General features: G+C 52.1%; 1 protein-coding gene across 14 annotated transcripts in view; it reads left to right on the forward strand.

Moving 5' to 3' along the window:
• Positions 1-17,707, forward strand: part of LOC105464059 (netrin G2) — an 84,487-nt gene that overhangs the window by 50,167 nt on the left and 16,613 nt on the right. For all 14 annotated transcript variants that reach the window (XM_024787440.2, XM_024787431.2, XM_024787435.2 and 11 more), the window contains one exon: positions 16,704-16,876. In XM_024787440.2, coding sequence (XP_024643208.2) covers positions 16,704-16,876 — 173 coding nt within the window. The remainder of the gene's footprint in view (positions 1-16,703; positions 16,877-17,707) is intronic.

The raw sequence follows: 17,707 nt of genomic DNA on the forward strand, positions 1-17,707 counted from the left end.
GCCATACCCACCGTGTTACCCCTAAGCCTCACAGCCAAGCCCACCAGCACCCGCCCGTCAGCCTCTGTCTTGTATGCAAGGAAGCTGCTGCCTCTGGCTTTGTAATGGGTAATAGGATTTATCAATAGACTGAGGAGGTGAGGTATGTTAAAGCACTTAATAGAAAAGGGCTTCGCACAGAAGCCCAAATTTGATTTAGCCAATGAACTCAATTGCCGGCCTGATTGCGTTCCAGGAGGCGCAGCAGCCAGCGTTTGTCCACATTACCCTGGAAAAGCCAGGCTGCACCAGGCGACCGACCCAGACCGCCCAGACCTCCCCTCTGTCCCCACAGCTCTGCCGTTGGTTCCCTGCTTTCTCAGGGTCTCAGGTTTGAATGGCAGTCCTTTGACCCAAATGATCTCAAGTTCTCTCGCATCCAACAGCCTCCTTCCCTCTCATGCCCGAGGCTCCCCCATCTCGTGAATTAGCTAGAAGTCCAGTTTGCTACCACGTTCCTTTCACCATGATCCTCAAATCTGTGTGTCCTCTGGTCACTTGTTACTTCTTAATCAAGCTGGCCTCTGCAGGCTTCCCTCGTGACCATTTGTTGCTTCTCCGGCTACTGTTCATCTCTCCACACTGCTTGCCCGAGCCAAGGACACATCTCTGCCAACCCCGCAAAGAAGACCAAAACCCCCAGGTCACAGTGTTTCATGACACCTTGACTCAGGCCTGGGCATAGCAGATGAGAATTACCATGTAGAAAAGAAGGACTTGAGGCTGGGCGCGGTGGCTCATGCCTGTAACCCCAGCACTTTGGGAGGGCGGATCACCTGAGGTCGGGAGTTCGAGACCAGCCTGGCCAACAAGGTGAAACCCTCATCTTGACTAAAAATACAAAAATAAAAAAAAATTTTTTTAAATTAGCTGAGCATAGTGGTGCATGCCTGTAATCCCAGAAACTCAGGAGGCTGAGGCAGGAGAGTCACTTGAACTTGGGAGGCGGAGGTTGCAATAAGCCGAGATCACGCCACTGCACTCCAGCCTGGGTGATGACAGAGCAAGACTCTGTCTCAAAAAAAACATTTTAAAAAAAGGACTTGAGAGGATTTCCATTGGTCATCACCAACCTCGAGGCTGTCCATCCATTGGCCACGGCCACCCACTGGCTGGGGAGGGGAAGCCCCTTGGCCATGTGAGCCCCCAGCCCCCTCCCAGGGCGGCATCCTTCCTCACTGCGGTCCAGGCCCCCAACCCCAGCTCTGTGAGTCCTCAGGAATGTAGCGCCCTTGTTGCTTCAGCCTCCTGCTTCATCCTGCGGAACACGCCAGCCTCCCGTGCGAGCATCTCCAGGCCAACGTAAGATCTGAGATTTGCTTTAGGTTATTTTGTCCATAACCCAGAGGCTCATGAAAAATATTTTTCCAAAAACAAAAGAACACTCTTCACCCAAAGATAAATGCAGTGTCTTGCAAGAGAAATTGGAAAACATTGCTGGCTGCTTTAAAATAGTACTTTAACTTTAGCCCCCAAGGTACCAGAGCTCTGCGAGGCTGGTCTCAGTATACCCGACGTGTAATAATGTGGGGATGGGTGGTAACATACCAGGAAAGAAGGACCAGGCAATGTGATTAGTGACCAGCAACCCCCATGGTCCTACAAGGAGGTGCTTTGAGAGAAGCTGGGGACTAGCTCTCCCCGCCCAGCACCCGCCCACCCCAGTTCAGAGCCATCACCATGAGCCCTCTGAAATCCCCGTGGGGCTTTGCCTTTGCAGGGAGCCAGCCCTGGGGCCTCCTCCTCCCTGCCCAGCTCCGGCACCATCCCTGGCTCGCTCACCCAAACTCACCGCTTCCTCCATCGTTCCCCCCAAGGAGTGGATGACATCACTCTTTCCGGCAGCCAGGAGTTGACCTACATTCCACCCGCCCTCCTGTCTGGGAGACTCTCCAAACCCCCCGCTCCTCTCTCCCTGGGAGGAGGGAAGGGCCCCGCTCACGATTTTTGTGGAGTGACGGTGCCAGGCCCGGGTCCAGATGGTGCCCCCGCAGCAGCTCCTAGGCACTGCCTGCCCCTCCCCGCAGGGCAGGGCACGCTCCCGCCTGGCACGGGCCAGGGTCCCTGTCATCCTTCATGTGGCTGTCGGGCCCCCAGCTGAGCCTGCCACGTTTCCCGGAGAACTGTTGTCTGGGCTGGGCTCTCCCCTGGAAGTGAGGCCCGGTGCTGCCTCCTAACAATTGTGGTCTCCGGGGGCTTACTAGGGATTCGTCAATTCAAGAAAAAGGGAAACTTAGCTGAGAAGCTGGCTGTGACTCTGTCTTTGCTGGCAGCAGGGCTAGTATCCAGCAAGCGAGAGAGTGCGCCCCATGTCAGGCCATGAGAGAAGTCAGGGTCCGAGCAGAGGGGCCAGACAGCCACACGGGTGAGCAAGGTAGCAGGAGCAGGTGGGCCTGCCAGATGAAAGATGGGATGCCCAGTTAAACCTGAATTTCAGATAAACAAGGGAATCATTGTTTTTTTAGGATAAGTATGTCCCAAATATCTCATGGAATATACTTGTACTAACAAAATCAGTAGTTATTTATCTAAATTTTTTTTTTTTCAGAGACAGGGTCTTGCTCTGTCACCCGGGGTGAAGGGCAGTGCAGTGGCACAGTCACGGCTCACTGCAGCCTCAACCTCCTGGACTCAAGCAATCTTCCTGCCTCCGTCTCCTAAGTAGCTAGGACGATAGATGCTCACCACCATGCCCTGATAAATTTAGAGTTTTAAAAAATTTTTTGTAGAGATGGGGGTCTCACTATGTTGCCCAGGCTGGTCTCGAACTCCTGTTGTCAGGTAATCCTCCTGCCTGGGCCTCCCAGAGTGCTCGGATTACAAGCATGAGCCGCTGTACCAGGCCTAAAATTCAAACGTAACTCTGTGTCCTGTATTTTTATTTTGGAGATCTGGCAATCATTGTGGCATGGGGCTCTGTGGGGCAATGACCCCGAGAGGCCAGTGAGGGCTGGGCATGGTGGCTTATACCTGTAATTCCAGCACTTTGGGAGGCTGAGGTGGGCAGATCATTTGAGGTCAAGAGTTCGAGACCAGCCTGGCCAACGTGGTGAAACCCCATCTCTACTAAAAATACTAAAAGTAGCCGGGTGTGGTGGTGGGAACCTGTAATCCCAGCTATTTGGGAGGCTGAGGCAGGATAATTGCTTGAACCCAGGAGGCGGAGGTCGAAGGGAGCTAAGATCAAACCACTGCACTCCAGTCTAGATGACAAAGCGAGATTCCATCTCAAAATAAGTAAATAAATAAAGGATAAATATTTGGCAATATATTACTGAATCCTCCAAGAGGCCAGTGGGTGTGTCACCCCTTGTGGGTGGCCCCAGGGGCCTGGAGAATAGGTTGATTATCTCTATTTTGGGGAGCTGCAGGCCGCGGAGAGAGGCTCTGGGGTGGGTGTTGGAGGGGACGGCATGAATAAAGGGCCCTGCCCTTGGGGCCAGGCACCTCGGGGCTGCCAGGTAAGGCCGATCTTTGCACCTGGGAGCCCCTGTACTCTCATCTCCATCCCTCCCTCTATCACCTGTTGGCTGTTGACAATAGCAGCAATAATAATAGCTGACATTTCTGGAGGGCTTGCTCTGTGCCAGACCCAGTGCTGAGCACTCGAGGGTATCAGCTCAGCTCGACCCCTGACAGCCCTGCCACGTGGAAACAGCCACTTCCTAGGGTTACAGGACGCTGACTGATTCCCCAAGGCTGGTCACCTTCCTGCCTTTGCCCAGCTTGAGGGGTCAGAGGGTTTTTTTGTTTTTGTTTTTGTTTTTTGAGACGGAGTCTCGCTCTGTCGCCCAGGCTGGAGTGCAGTGGCCAGATCTCAGCTCACTGCAAGCTCCGCCTCCCGGGTTTACGCCATTCTCCTGCCTCAGCCTCCCGAGTAGCTGGGACTACAGGTGCCCGCCACCACGCCTGGCTAGTTTTTGTATCTTTTTTAGTAGAGACGGGGTTTCACCATGTTAGCCAGGATGGTCTCGATCTCCTGACCTCGTGATCCGCCCGTCTCGGCCTCCCAAAGTGCTGGGATTACAGGCTTGAGCCACCGCGCCCGGCCGAGAGGTCAGAGGTTTGAACCCGACTGTCTGGCCACCATGCAACCTGATGCTGCAGCCCAGCTGAGACACTCACTTGCCTTTAACCCAGCAGGTGCTCCGTGCCAGATGCTGCACAGAGGGCTCCCTTGCATTATCCCCTTCCTCCCTTGCTTCTTTCTGCAAACATTGAACGCCTTCTCTGTGCCAGGCAATGTGTTAGACATTGACCAAAAATTAAACCCAGAGAAGTGACTTGCTCAAGGTCACCTAGCAAATCAGTAGCAAACCCTGGGTGAGAATCTGGCTGCTGACTCAGCCTCTCTCTCTCTCTCTCTCTCTCTCTCGCTCTCTCTCTCTCTCTCGCTCTGTCTCTGTGTGTGTGTGTGTGTGTGTGTGTGTGTGTGTGTGTGTGTGTGTCAGTCCCATGGAGCCTTCCTGCTGCTGTCTGAAGAGCTAAAGCCGTGGGATTCTGCAATGGAGCAGGGGTGGAGAGGGAACAGCCCTGGTGGCCTGGGAGGGGTCTGCTGGCCTCATGGGCTGGCCAGCTTGCCCTGTCTTTATGTTCATTATTAAATCATCTTTTCTGATGGATGAGCTGAAAAGCGCTGTGTCGGGGGATCAGGTGGCCCAGGTGATGGTTTTCTGTGAGATTGATGGTTCCTGAGGGTCAAATTCAGAGAGCAATCCCTTGGGAAAATTGATCCCACAGAAGAAGGGGAAATATCTGGGCTGGAGTGCAGCCAGGAGCCCAGACTGCCCACCCAGGTCCAGATCCAGACTGCCCACCCGGGTCCAGACCCAGACTGCCCACCCAGGTCCAAATCCAGCCTGCTCACCCAAGTCCAGACCCAGCCTGCCCACCCAGGTCCAGATCCAGACTGTCTACCCAGGTCCAGATCCAGACTGCCCATCCAGATCCAGACCCAGACTGTCCACCCAGGTCCAGACCCAGACTGCCCACCCAGGTCCAGATCCAGACTGCCCACCCAGGTCCAGATCCAGACTGCCCACCCAGGTCCAGATCCAGACTGCCCACCCAGGTCCAGATCCAGACTGCCCACCCAGGTCCAGATCCAGACTGCCCACCCAGGTCCAGACTGCCCACCCAGGTCCAGATCCAGACTGCCCATCCAGGTCCAGATCCAGACTGCCCACCCAGGTCCAGACCCAGACTGCCCACCCAGGTCCAGATCCAGACTGCCCACCCAGGTCCAGATCCAGACTGCCCACCCAGGTCCAGATCCAGACTGCCCACCCAGGTCCAGATCCAGACTGCCCACCCAGGTCCAGATCCAGCCGGTCCACCCAGGTCCAGACCCAGACTGCCCACCCAGGTCCAGATCCAGACTGCCCACCCAGGTCCAGATCCAGACTGCCCACCCAGGTCCAGATCCAGACTGCCCACCCAGGTCCAGATCCAGCCGGTCCACCCAGGTCCAGACCCAGACTGCCCACCCAGGTCCAGACCCAGACTGCCCACCCAGGTCCAGATCCAGACTGCCCACCCAGGTCCAGATCCAGACTGCCCACCCAGGTCCAGATCCAGACTGCCCACCCAGGTCCAGATCCAGCCGGTCCACCCAGGTCCAGATCCAGACTGCCCACCCAGGTCCAGATCCAGCCGGTCCACCCAGGTCCAGATCCAGACTGCCCACCCAGGTCCAGATCCAGCCGGTCCACCCAGGTCCAGACCCAGACTGCCCACCCAGGTCCAGATCCAGACTGCCCACCCAGGTCCAGATCCAGCCGGTCCACCCAGGTCCAGATCCAGACTGCCCACCCAGGTCCAGATCCAGCCGGTCCACCCAGGTCCAGATCCAGGCAGAGGCTGGTGCCGGGAGGGCATGTGGCAAAGGGGGCTTGTTTCTTCTTCTGTGGCTGCATTTCCTTGGCCGTGGCTTGGCCACAGAATTGGTAAGCAGGGCCATGGGTGGCAGGCATGGGGGCATCTGGCTTAGTGGCCCCTTTCCTGGCCTTCTTTGTCCCCATGGTATGGACGCAAAGCCAGCACTGAGAGAGACGCAGGGGGCAGGTGGCTGTGAGATCCAGCTTTAGTACCATGCAGCCCCGGGTGCCAAGCCTGCTTCTTCCACCCAGAGCCCTGGCCCTTGACCCATCTGAGCCTCACATTCTCACCTGTAAAGTGGGAAGGACAGCGCGTTCTGGGTTTTCATGAGGATTTGATTAAGAATGCATAGCGTCCGTCCACGTATGAGCGCTCAGCAAATTATTTCTATGTGCTTGCTTATTTATTTCATTTACTTCATCTCCCAAGGGCCTTCCAGAATAGGGCAGAGAAATCACAGAAGGCTGGCAGCCTGAGGCAAGGAGGGGAAGGGTGTGCCTCTGTCTGGGGGAGCTGTGGGGTGGCTGCAGTTCCAGGAGCCTGTGTCTGTCCAAGAGCCAGCAAACTGAGACTTTTCAGGCTCTGCCCACTGCCTGCTTGAGACCCTTCCTAAAGTGGGGTTCACCGGCTGTGTGACCTTGGGCAAGTTGCTTAACTTCTCTTGCCTCGTTTCCTTGTCTGTGAAATAGAGATAGTAGTAGTATACTCTGCGTAAGGTTCCTATGAAGAGGTGATAACTTCACTCATTGAAAGCTCTGAGGATCCCTGGCCCTAGGAGCTCTTAAGTATAAGAAATGGAAAACTAGGCCGGGCGCGGTGGCTCAAGCCTGTAATCCCAGCACTTTGGGAGGCCGAGACGGGCGGATCACGAGGTCAGGAGATCGAGACCATCCTGGCTAACACGGTGAAACCCCGTCTCTACTAAAAAATACAAAAAACTAGCCGGGCGAGGTGGCGGGCGCCTGTAGTCCCAGCTACTCGGGAGGCTGAGGCAGGAGAATGGCGTGAACCCGGGAGGCGGAGCTTGCAGTGAGCTGAGATCCGGCCACTGCACTCCAGCCTGGGCGGCAGAGCGAGACTCCGTCTCAAAAAAAAAAAAAAAAAAAAAAAAAAAAAAAAAAAAGAAATGGAAAACTGGCATGTCCTGGGCACCTGTTTGTCTTATGCAAGAGCTTTGTAGACTGTCTTGCAGCTGATCCTTCCAACAACTCCATGAGGCAGGTGTTACTGCCATCCTTATTTTACAGATTAGGAAACTGAGGCCGAGTGAAATTCAGCAACTTTCCTGAGGTCACACAGTCGTTAGCAGAAGATCCCAGGCCAGTGGGGCCCGGGGGATGGGGCTACCATCTCACAGTCACCCAGAAAGACAAAAGGAAGGCACACAAACCCCAGTGGGCACTGCTCTGTGCCAGGGCTTTTGTTTCGACCCAGCCGCGATGAGCGTGGGTGATATGGCCGGTGTGGTCCACATCTCTCCTCAGGGCCAGGGTCAGTGGTGTTTGTAGCAGCCTGTGGCATGCGCAAGATATTGTTTCCCGCTCTTCAGGTGAGAAAAGCGAGATTCGGTTGGTTAAGAATTTGTGCAGGCCACACAGCTGTGTGCAACATGAGCCGGGCAAAAGCCCCGCCCAACAGCACCACGAGGGCTCCCGGCTTCTGCCACATGGGCCACCCAGGAACACAGACGCTAAGTTTGGCTCTGAATCGAGCTGCCTGGATTCAAGTCCTGCCTCTGCCCCTTATCAGCTGTGGAACCTCAGGCAGCTCACTTCGCCACCCCAGGTCTCAGTTTCCCCATCTGCACAATGGAGATAATAATGACATGTCGTTTGGAGGACTGCTGTGAAGGGCTGATGTGCTAATTCGGGTGGCACTCTCAGAACAGTTCTTCATGCAGAGTGAACACTCTCGCATCAGCTCTCTACCCAGGAGCCTTCCTTTGAGGCACAATGTGATAGGGTTTTTTGTTTGTTTGTTTGTTTGTTGAGACCAAGTGTTGCTCTTGTCCCCCAGGCTGGAGTGCAATGGTGTGATCTCGGCTCACTGCAACCTCCACCTCTTGGGTTCAAGCGATTCTCCTGCCTCAGCCTTCTGAGTAGCTGGGATTACAGGCGCCTGCCACCACACCTGGCTAATTTTTATAGTTTTAGTAGACGGGATTTCACCGTGTTGGTCAGGCTGGTCTTGAACTCCTGACCTCAGGTGATCTGCCCACCTGGGCCTCCCAAAGTGCTGAGATTACAGGCATGAGCCATCATGCCTGGTCACAATGTGATAGGTTTATACAAATAGGAAAACAAATCTCTGAAGATTTTTAGGAGAGATACTGCAAGAAAAGCCTGTAAGCTCTCAGCATGCAGGTAAGCCCTTCACTGTTTCCACACACCCCATTCATTCATTCACTCACAGCTTTGATTCACACGTACAGTCCACACATTTAAAGCGTACAATTCAGTCGCTTTTAGGTTATTCACAGAGTTGTGCAACCATCACCACAGGAGATTTTAGAACATTTCCATCACCCTAAAAAGACACTGTGGCCGGGCGTGGTGGCATATGCCTGTAATCCCAGCTACTTGGGAGGCTGAGCCAGGAGAATCACTTGAACCTGGGAGGCAGAGGTTACAGTGAGCTGTGATCGTGACACTGCACTCAGCCTGGGGGACAGAGCAAGACGCTGTCTCAAAAAAAAAAAAAAAAAACACACACACACACAAAAAAGCCATCTATCTATCCTAGACATTTTGTGTAAATGAAATTATACAATATGGCTGGGCACAATGCTTCACGCCTATAATCCCAGCACTTTGGGAGGCCCTACCTGGAGGATCACTTGAGGTCAGGAGTTCAAGACTAGCCTGGCCAACATGGCAAAACCCCGTCTCTACTAAAAACACAAAAATTAGCCAGGTGTGGTGGTGGACGCCTGTAATCCCAGCTGCTCAGGAGGCTGAGGGAAGAGAATCACTTGAACCCAGGAGGCGGAGGTTGCAGTGAGCCAAGATCATGCCACTGCCCTCCAGCCTGGGTGACAGAGCAAGACTGCATCTAAAAAAAAAAAAGAAAGAAAAGAAAAAGAAAGAAAGAAAGAGAGAAAGAAAGAAAGGAAAAAATGAAGGAAGGAAGGAAGGAAGGAAGAAGGAAAGAGAAAGAAAAAGAAAGAAAGAAAGAAAGAAAGAAAGAAAGAAAGAAAGAAAGAAAGAAAGAAAGAAAGAAAGAAAGAAAGAAAGAAGGAAAGAAAAAAAGATTATACAATACGTAGTCTTTCATCACTGACTGCTTTCATTTGGCGTAATGTTTTCAAGGTTCATCCGTGTCATAGTGTGGATCAGTATTTCATTTCTTTTTATGGCTGTATAGTATTCCATTGCCTGTTTACACCACATTTTTTTTTCTATTGATGGACATTGGGTTGTTCCCCCCTTTTGACTGTTATTAGCAATGCTGCTACCAACATTCGTGTACACATTTTGTGTCCCTTTCTCTTGGTTTATACCTCGGTAGAATTGCTGGGTAACTCTCAGTTCACCTTTTGCAGAACTTCCAGACCACTTTCCAAAGCAGCTGCAGAATTTTACATTTCCACCAGCAGCGTATGAGGGTTCTGATTTCTCTGCATCGTCACCAGCAGGTGATTATCTGTCTCTTTGACTCTGCCTATCCTGGCGAGTGTGAAGTGGTATCTCATTATGGCTTTGATGTGCATTTCCCTGATGGCTGTGATGTTGAGCATCTTTTCGTCTGCTTCTTGGACATTTGTATGCCTTCTTTGGAGAAATGTCTGTGCAGATCCTTTCCTCATTTTAAAAACTGGATTATTTGTCATTTTATTATTGAGTTTTAAGTGTTCATTAGATGTTCTAGATATAAATTCCTTTTTAGCTATGTCATGACTTGCAAATATTTCTCCCATTCTGGGGGTTGTCTTTTCACTTTCCTGACAGTGTCCTCTGAAGTACAACAATATTTAGTTTGGATGAAGTCTAATTTATCTGTTTTTTTCTTCTGTTGCTTTTGCTTTTGGCATCCTGTCTAAGAAACCATTGCTTAATTCAAGGTCATGAACATTTGCCGCTATGTTTCCTTTTTTTTTTGAGACACAGAGTCTCGCTCTGTGCTCAGGCCAGAGGCCAGGTCACCCTGGCCTGACCTCATGCTTCTAAATAACATTTCTAAAACATGAACTTTAAGCCAGGCGCGGTGGCTCGCACCTGCCATCTCAGCTCACTGCAACCTCTGCCTCCTGGGTTCAAGTGATTCTCATGCCTCAAGACCTCCCAAGTAGCTGGGATTACAGGCACCCACCACCACACCTGGCGAACTTTTGTGTTTTTAGTAGAGACGGGGTTTCGCTATGTTGACCAACTTCAACTCCTGACCTCAGGTGATCTGCCTGCCTCAGCCTCCCAAAGTGCTGAGATTACAGGCGTGAGCCACCATGCCTGGCTCCTACATTTCCATCTAAGAGTTTTCTAGTTTGCAGGTCTTTGATCCATTTTGAGTTAATTTTTGTATGTGGTGTGAAGGATCCAACTTCGTTCTTTTTATGTGGGTTTCCCATATTATTTATTTATTTATTTATCTAATAATTTCTTTAAATTAATATACTTTAAAAATTTGGCCTCACTTAGGTAGTATTTTTGAGATCCCAGGTCCTATGAGTTTGACATTTAAAAAAACGTACTGCGTATTCAAAAACAGATACTAGCCTGTGAAGCTGTTTTACAGTCTGTGCGCCCATCTCCCCCAGTCTTCTGGTACACCCCACTTGGGGAGCCAATGCTGATCGTGAGTTTTATGGAGAGGGAGAGTGTAGCAGGGGGTGATTGGAGGTAGGGATCGTGAAAGGCCTCCCCAAAGAAGCGGCATTTGGCCTAGAATCTCTCACCACCTCTAAGTATTAGCTCTAGGAGAAGGGGCGGAGCCTGTAGTACATTCCAGGCAGAGGGAACAGCATGTGCAAAGGCCCAGAGGAAAGCAAGATGAGAACATCTGCTGGACAGAGACGTGGAGAGAGAGGCAAAGAGACAGGAGAAGACAGAGACGTGGAGAAAGGTGCACTGAGAGAGTCAGAGAGGCCAAGAGGTCATATACAAACACCATGTCCACACACAGACACAGAGGCAGTACCACCCACAATGACCTGCAAAAGTCAGGGAGACCAGAAGCACCCGCATTGACCAGGTACCATGTCTGTGCCAGCCTTGCCAGCCTTTCCCCACACTGTGCCAGCTCCTCCCTGCAGCCCTGCCGGGCAGGGCAGTTCTCTCCTTTGGAAGAAGCAGCACTGTGCTTGTTCTGGGGCTCAGCCATGGAGTTGAAGAAGCCAGGACATCTTCTCCTGTTCCCGAGGAAGACAGGACTGATAGGAGGGGCTGGCCAGGATGGAGCCTGGGCAGAGCCAGCTGGGGAGGGACGTCTGGATTTGGGTCAGGAGAAACCAACTGTGTGACCTTGGGCGACTCCCGACCTGCACCACCCAGCCTGTCCAACTCCGACATCCAGTGGCTACCTATTATCACCGTTACAATATGCTTCTTGGAATCAGCCGGTCTTCCATGCATCTTTACTAAGCCAAGGTCAATGTGATCGCCCAAAGTTGATGGCAATCTTTTCTTTCTGTAGCTGGTATCTAAAAATATCCCTTCTTCAGGCCAGCAGTGCCGAGCACATCCCCAGTTCCATACAGCTGCAGTGCTCCTCTCCGGCCAGCTCAGGGGGGTGTTAGACAGGAATTCAGAAGAAGGAAATTAAAACCTCCCCAGGTCAGATTTTGCAGACAAACTCTTGTTAGACAAAGTCAGACAGATTTCTTCCCTGCAGGTCTTGTCAGAGCCTTTAATCTGCTGAGACGTACTATGACCCTCAGTGGAGTGAGGTGGGATCAAGGAGCAGATGTCAGGGGATTTGGAGGGCATCATATGCTTGACCAAAAAGGTTTAAGCATGGGAACTTTCTGTGCCATCTCTGGGATCTGGCGTCTCCAGAAAGAAGGGCTGCCCGTACCAATAGGTGCCTGCTGTCCTCCTCTGTGCCTTTACCAGAGCTAAGCATATAGCAGTCCTGCAGCACGCGTGTGGCAATGGAGAGACGGGAATGCCAGGCAAAGAGTGAAGAGGCTTTTTAATGCTCTATTTATTTCAGCTTGGTGTTGCAGCAAAACCTCGGCAGGGTTAGTGTCCAGGCTCTCAGGGAAAGATGGAGTTAAAATAACACAGACTTCAGTGGTGGCTAGCACTGCTGGCCAGGGCTCTTGCTCTGCCTTGGAATTCTGTTCCACAGAATTCCAGAGACGTCCTTCGTCCTAGGAACTGAGCATCACAGCACAGTGGACACATGTAACCTAAAGCGGTGGGTTCCCGAGTACCCCCCTCTCCCACGGCCCGTCCAGGGGCTGCGGATTCTCTCCTTCTCCTGGGAGGAAAGGCGTGAGCTCAGAAACCCACCACCTTCTCCACCCTCGCCTGACCTCATGCTTCTAAATAACATTTCTAAGACATGGACTTTAGGCCAGGCACGGTGGCTCACACCTGTAATCCCAGCACTTTGGGAGGCTGAGGTGGGCAGATTGCTTGAACCCAGGAGTTTGAGACCAGCCTGGGCAACACAGGGAGCCCCATCTCCACAAAAAGTAAAAATAAAATTAGCCGGGCATGGTGGCACGAGACTGTGGTCCCAGGTACTCGGGAGGCTGAGGAGGGAGGATCGCTTGAGCCCGAGAGGCAGAAGTTGCAGTGAGCCCAGGTTGTGCCACGGCACTCCAACCTGGGTGACAGAGTGAGACCCTGTCTCAAAAAACAAAAGGATTCCATCGCCTGGATGTACCATAATTTCCCTAACCATTCTGCAGGATAATTCGAGGACAGAGAGAAGCCCCTGAGGAAGAAGGCAGCCCTGGTGACCAAAACTGGCAGATGGGGGTTACCTGGGAGCCCCAGGGCTGGTGGATGCAGGGGCCACTGTTTCCCCACCCAGATCCTTGCTCTGGAAGGTGCTCCCCAGAGGACCCTTCATTCCCAGTCAGATGGGGACAGAGGCGGGGCAGAGCCGAGGGAGGAGGGCTCAGATGAAGCGCCTGGCAGGACTGATATATGAGGGAGGCCGGACGCGAGGAGGGAGATTCACAGCCTGTGGTGTCCAGGAGGATTTGGGGACTGTGAGGTGAGAAAACAAAAAACCTCACCCAGCGCAGTGGAAGGGGAGCATGAAGAGAGAAGAAAATGCCAGTTACACATCCTCAAGACAATCTCTGAATGGACGAGCGCCAGTCAGGGGGAAACGGAAGTTGCACTGAGCCAAGATTGTGCCATGGCACTCCAGCCTGGGTGACAGAGTGAGACTCTGTCTCAAAAAACAAAAAGATGCCCCGCACCCCAGGCACGACGGGTGGGACCAGGTGCCCTGCCCTGGTCCAGGCCTCTATTCACAGGGTCTCACTGGTCTCTCCCTGCCCAGGCTTTTGTCTCCCAGACAAACCAGTCTCCATGAAGCGGCCACAGCAATATAAAATACGGCCCAGAGCAGGACACACTTAACCTGTCAAAGGCTTGCAGAGTAAAATCCCACCTCTGTCTCCTGGTCTGGCCTCCTCCACCCCCCAGCCTCATTGCAGACCTCCCGGGTGGAACTCCTTTCAACCCCAGGGCTTTCCTCATGCTCTTGCCTCTTTCTAGAAGGTTCTCCCCTTCTGGCCCAGCAACTCTTGATCCTCTTTCAGGTCTTAGTTTAAAACTGTTCTTCCTGAAAATCCTGGACTCCCTTAGTGCCTTCTTTTCACAACACATGGGCTCTTTTAACGGTTGAAATGAACACTTGAAGAGGTGTGTGATTCTTACTTTTATAATTAATAGACTTTATTTTTAGAGCAGTTTTAAGTTTACAGAAAATTGAGCAGATAGTACAGAAAGTTCCCATTTCCCCACCACCCCTGCACAGTTTCCCCTATTGTGGAGTATATGTGTTACAATGATGAGCTAACACGGATACAGTAGCATTCACTAGAGCCTGTTGTTTACATCAGGACTCACTCTGTGTTGGACACTTCTGTGGGTTTTGCCATATGCATAATGCCAGGTATCTACCATTGTGGCATCATAAACAATGGTTTCACCACCCAAAAAATCCCTGTCTGCCACCTATTTATCCTCCCTCCCTGTCCCCTCCAATCACTGATTTTGTTCATGGTCTCCCAGCTAGACCCAAAGCACCATTAGGGCAGGGAGCCATCTGCTTTGTTGACATTATACTCACTGTTCCCAGTTCAGAGCCCCTGCCACATAACAGGGGCCTGATAAATATTTTTCTTTGCATCTTTTAATAAAAATAGGATTCTACTAAACCCATTGTTCTGCAGTTTGCTTTTTCCAAATATTGACAATATATCTTGGAAATCTTCCCATCTCAGAATATAGAGCACACACTCTCTCTCTTTCACTTTCTGTTATGGAGAATTTCCAACACAAAAGAAGACAGAATCTGCTATGACAAACCTCTGTGTACCTCTCAACTGCAGTTATCAACTAGTGAACCTTCCTGTTTCATCTGTACCTCTGCCCATCAGATAGTTTCATCTGTAAATATTTCTTTTTTTTTTTTTTTTGAGACGGAGTCTCGCTGTGTCGCCCAGGCTGGAGTGCAGTGGCCGGATCTCAGCTCACTGCAAGCTCTGCCTCCCGGGTTTTTACGCCATTCTCCTGCCTCAGCCTCCCGAGTAGCCGGGACTACAGGCGCCCGCCACCTCGCCCGGCTAGTTTTTTGTATTTTTTAGCAGAGACGGGGTTTCACCGTGTTGGCCAGGATGGTCTCGAACTCCTGACCTCGTGATCCGCCCGTCTCGGCCTCCCAAAGTGCTGGGATTACAGGCTTGAGCCACCGCGCCCAGCCTCATCTGTAAATATTTCTATGTGTAGCTCTCTCTTTTTTTTTTTTTTTTTTTTTTGAGATGGAGTCTCACTCTGTCTCCCAGGCTGGAGTGCAGTGGTGCAATGGCTCACTGCAACCTCTGTCTCCTGGGTTCAAGTGATTCTCCTGCCTCAGCCTCCCAAGTAGCTGGGATTACTGGATGCACAACTACACTTGGTTAATTTTGTATTTTTAGTGAGATGGGGTTTCACCATGTTGGACAGACTGGTCTCGAACTCCTGACCTCAGGTGATCTGCCTGCCTTGGCCTCCCAAAGTGCTGGGATTACAGGTGTAAGCCACCACGCCCAGCCCTTTTTTTTTTCTTTTTTTTTTTCTGGAGTCAGAGTCTTGCTCTGTCTCCCAGGCTGGAGTGCAGTGATGCAAACATGGCTCACTGAAGCCTCGAACTCATGGGCTCAAGGGATACTCCCGCCCTAGCTTCTTGAGTAGCTAGGACTGCAGGCATGCGCCACCACACTGGCTAATTTTTTTATTTTTTGTAGAAACAGGATCTCACTATGTTACACAGGCTGGCCTCAAATTCCTGGGCTCAATCTATCCTCCTGCCTCAGCCTCCTAAAGTGCTGGGATTATAGGTACGCACCACCATGCCTGGCCTGTGTGGTTCTCTAAAAGATAAGGACTTTAAAAAACATAACCACGATATTATCATCACACCTAGTAAACATCAATTTAATATCATCTAATATAGGCAATGTCCAAATTTCTAGTTATCTCATATATATACGTTCCATTTGTTTGCGTGTTTGATTTTACAGGATGTTTGAACCAAGGGCCAGAGGAGCTTCACGTCTGCCATTAATTGGTATACTTTTGAGGTTTCTCCCGCTCTAGGTCCATCCTTTTTCCATATCAATTTTTTCTCCAGTCAACTCGTCCCTTGGAAAAAGTGGATGATTACTGCCGGAGATTCCTCCAGTCCAGATCTTGCAGATGGCGTCCCCTGGTGTCGTTCAGGGTGATGCTCTGTCCTCTGTCTTTCTTATGTGCTCACAGCTCGGTCTAGAGGCTTGATCTGATTCAGGTTCAATTGCTTTGGCTTCGGGTGAGGGTGAGTTCTTCTAGAGACGCTCACTGTCTGCTGGCCTCTCAGTGGGAAATTCTGGGCTGGTGCGGCTCAGTGCCTGGAGCCATTCATTCATCAGGGACTGCAAATTCTCCTGTGAAATGCTTCTACAAAAAAGAAGCTTCCCCTCATCAACTTTTGGTTACCCTGAGGTACAGTTTATATAGGACAGGCAGGATAAATGCTTGATTCTTTCCCTTTATTTACCAGTTTTCAGAATAATGAGTCGCCTATAAATATTTGAATGAATGGATGAATAATACATGTGTGAATGACCTGATGGGGGTGTGGGAGTTGGGGGTTCTGTCACCCTCAAGGGTGTGGCCGTGGACCACAAGCTGACAGCAGAGGTCCAGCCCGAAGCCAGGTGCCTTTCTACACAGTGAGGTGCAGCCCGTGGCCAGGTCCCTGTCTCCACCAGGGGCTGGCAGCTGCCTCTGCCACCCATCAACCCACCTCAGTCAAAAGCTAGGTGATCAGAAGCTGCATTACTAAGAATCTAGCATCAGGGACAAGGGAGTACCATCACTCTCCCCGACTGAGATGTGAGGAATCCTTGAAACCAGCATCGGAGCGGAGAGGAGAGCCGCGCAGTGAGTGCAGCGGTGGCCTTCGGAACGCAGCGTTGATCTCTCCGCAGGAAGGGGAATCAAGGAGTTTCTGGCCTAAAGGTTAGGCTGGTGGCCTCCAGGGTTTCTTCCTGGGCCCCTCCTGGGAGGCTCTCCTTTCCCCAGAGGCCAGGCCAGGCTGCCCACAAGCTCTCTGACATCTCTGCCCTCTCGGTGTGTCCCCAGGTGCAAGTGCAACCTGCATGCCAACCTGTGCTCCATGCGAGAGGGCAGCCTGCAGTGCGAGTGCGAGCACAACACCACCGGCCCCGACTGCGGCAAGTGCAAGAAGAATTTCCGCACCCGGTCCTGGCGGGCCGGCTCCTACCTGCCGCTGCCCCACGGCTCTCCCAATGCCTGTACGTGCCACTCCCCGGGGCCACAAGCCTGCATGACTGTAGTCTTCCCCGCCCATCAATCCCAGGAGCTGTGGATCATACACACGCACACATACCTGCACACAGGCACATACGTGTGCACCTGCATGCATATGTGCACGCAGAAACATACGAGCATGCATGCACAGGCATGGGCATACATATAAATGCACAAACACGTGCATGCACAGACACACACATGCATGCATGCCCCCCACACACACACTTTGTTCTACAGCTCCCAAGCACCAGGTCTTGTAACAGGTCCCTCTAGCATACCTGCATCCCGCCGAACGCTAAGCTGCCCTTCCAGCCCTGGTCTGCAGGGAAACCCGAGATGAGCAGCATTTCTGTAGCCCTTCCCCTTCTTAACCCTGACACCTGGCAGGAGGCCCCCGTGGGATGGCAGGGAGTGATGAGGTGGGACCCCCACTTCAGGTGAGGGGATCAGTAGCATCATCCCTGATCATGAGCATCTCTGGGGTGTTTGGAGCAAGCCACAAAAGCCAAGTGCTGCGTGTTCAGCACTTCCTCCATCCTCAGAGCAACCCCTGGGAGCTGAACTCCTGTCATCCCATTTTACAGATGTGTCCTCTATGGCCTGCACCAGAGTCCCCCGCACGTGCTCTCTGCCCACCCCTCTCCTGTCCTCGCCCAGCCATGCCAGGGAGCCATCCTCAGGGTCTGCCCACTCGCATCTGCATCATAGTCCCCCTTCGGAGGACCCCCACTCAGGAAGCCCCTGGGCTGCAAGTGGAGAAGGCCACAGACTGCCCCTGGGGTGGGCTCTCCCTGACCCCCACCGTTGCCACT

Source organism: Macaca nemestrina, chromosome 14, assembly GCF_043159975.1.
Source record: "Macaca nemestrina isolate mMacNem1 chromosome 14, mMacNem.hap1, whole genome shotgun sequence".
NCBI classification, from domain to species: domain Eukaryota; kingdom Metazoa; phylum Chordata; class Mammalia; order Primates; family Cercopithecidae; genus Macaca; species Macaca nemestrina.